Source organism: Photinus pyralis, unplaced genomic scaffold (genome assembly GCF_008802855.1).
Source record: "Photinus pyralis isolate 1611_PpyrPB1 unplaced genomic scaffold, Ppyr1.3 Ppyr1.4_LG6, whole genome shotgun sequence".
Classification (NCBI taxonomy): Eukaryota; Metazoa; Arthropoda; class Insecta; order Coleoptera; family Lampyridae; genus Photinus; species Photinus pyralis.
In genome coordinates, this window is record NW_022170663.1 from 37533672 (window position 1) to 37535748 (window position 2077).

Genomic DNA, 2077 nt, shown 5'->3' on the forward strand with positions numbered 1-2077 from the left:
GCCCATTGATCATGCGAATCTATTTTACCAATCAGCTAACTTCTGCTCAACCAATGAAACCTCAGAATCCCAAACTGGCAGATGTAACACAGCTCCGCGTGGTGGCATACCGTTGAATCAACCAAAACCCATTACCCACGACTTGCCCTATAACGATACTACTTTATATTTTGCATCGCCCAATACTACTTTATATTTTGCATCGCCCAATTCCAAAAAACCTCGCAACCCCACAAAAATTTAACTGGACACCTAGATTGGAAGAAACCACATTATTAGAACCTATTTAACTACAGAACTGAAATTAAATTCTCGCCCACACCCATTTGTGTTCTTTTTACTTTAGCGAGTAGTACCTGACTAAAAAGCGTCTAGGAAAGAGCCCAACTTTGACGCTGCAACCAAAAATCTGTACCTATTTAGGGTCGCTAGATATCCTGACAAGAAGTGCTGGACTTAAAACGGGGGTAGAAACCACCCGAATGTTACCCTGATTACCGAGAAGCGCAACGGTTTGAAAACCCTTCAGAGGAAACCAACTCATAGCTCCCTTATAATAAAAAATCATATATTCTGCAGCATCTCAGCATCTTTAAAGCACAATTACTCGCCTACGGTTCCAGAATCTTCACACATTACTGATGACATAATATTACACAAAAAAAATCCCATAAATATTGGAGCACTCATCCCTTCACAAGACCTTTTATTGAAAACTACAGATTTTTATATTGCATTAAGGTCTGTACCTCGGATAGGCCCAAATTGTTAAGTCTCTACTCGCAGATTGATTAATTTTGATTTTTAACATTGGTATGGTGTGTAAAGGGTAAGTCAAGTAGGTACCTAAAAACCGGTAAGTACAAACTTTATTGGTAAAAAAAAGTTATATAAGACTGTTGGTGGAAAAGTTCTATTCATCTCAAAATTAACAATTACGTGGTAACCCATAATTGTTTTATTGGGATGTGAACTGTTAGATATTACCTATAAGTATCTGTTTACAAAACTGAGTGTATTATTTTAAGATCCTTAAATATTAATGCCAAATAATTTCCGAGGTGCACAAGCGGGCAACTGGCAGGTCTTCTCCTCCATTTCTGTTTCCGCAATGTCGCAGTCAGTCAGACAGTGCCTCCATCGAATCTTCCTACCTTTCCCGCAACTGACACTACAGGAAGACCAACCGTTCCATTCGCCCCATCTGGACATCATACCATTCACCGCGTCGTTGCGTTTTTTATAACCATAAATTATGTCGGGTTGCGTGGTTTCTTGAAATATTCAAATAGGATCCACTAAGATTTCGAATAGATACTTACCTTTCCTCGTCGAAAAAATGTCGTCGGTTGTGGGAAATCTATTGAAACTTGTGGAAAATTGTGACCGCGAGGTCGATTCCAAAGTTTCCAGTTTGTTTAACAATTGCTCGAAAACTACCCTTAACTCCTTTAAGGTGGGAGATACACTTTTCGCTCTCGAAATATCTACCTTATCGTGAATACGATTAAATAATTGTGCGTCGCTACTCACAATAGGAGTTAGTTTATGTGTTATTTGCCGCTTTAAAATTCGTTTGTGCTTTGGGGAAAAAGTGTTATCCCCTGCGGCCGCAGAATCCGATTTGACCACATTGTCATGCCCAATTATTAATATCACTATGAAGGTATAAAAACTAGGAAACATCAGTCGGATAATTTTTGTCCATGAAAGTTTTAATTTTGACAACTAATTTGATGACAGGAACTACTTCTACTTACTATGTTTTCTTCATTGAACTGTATACTATGTTATCGATGGTTTTCTTACAAGCAGGATCGACTGGCCCATTAGTTTTCTTTCGATCATACCTATTGTGCACCCCATCCATAATACTTTTTTTTCGGATATTTAAATTCAAAAGGGAAGTTCCCAGGAAAATCTGTAAAATTGTCCTACATGTTTGAACCTACGTCCCCAATCGTACCAAAATGTCTATTTCTGAGTGCAATATAAAATGAAACCAAGGAGTTTAATGCAGGTAGTAATCTTTGCATTTCTTTATATCGTATTTGTGTTTTGTATGTCACATTTTATA

At 37.8% G+C, this 2077-nt stretch overlaps 1 protein-coding gene across 1 annotated transcript; it reads right to left on the reverse strand.

Moving 5' to 3' along the window:
• Positions 1–768: 768 nt before the first annotated feature.
• Positions 769–2077, reverse strand: LOC116174786. The gene is made up of 2 exons (XM_031492776.1): positions 1323–2077; positions 769–1274 (listed from the first exon to the last, which is right to left on the reverse strand). The coding sequence occupies exons 1-2, from the start codon at positions 1684–1686 to the stop codon at positions 1033–1035; spliced, it is 606 nt and encodes a 201-aa protein (XP_031348636.1). The 5' UTR covers positions 1687–2077; the 3' UTR covers positions 769–1032.

Coding starts and splice junctions, on each gene's coding strand:
- LOC116174786 (XM_031492776.1), bottom strand. CDS start 1,686: ATGTTTCCTAGTTTTTATACCTTCATAGTGATATTAATAATTGGGCAT. Junction 1,275..1,322: donor CATTTTTTCGACGAGGAAAG/GTAAGTATCTAT, acceptor GAATATTTCAAG/AAACCACGCAACCCGACATA.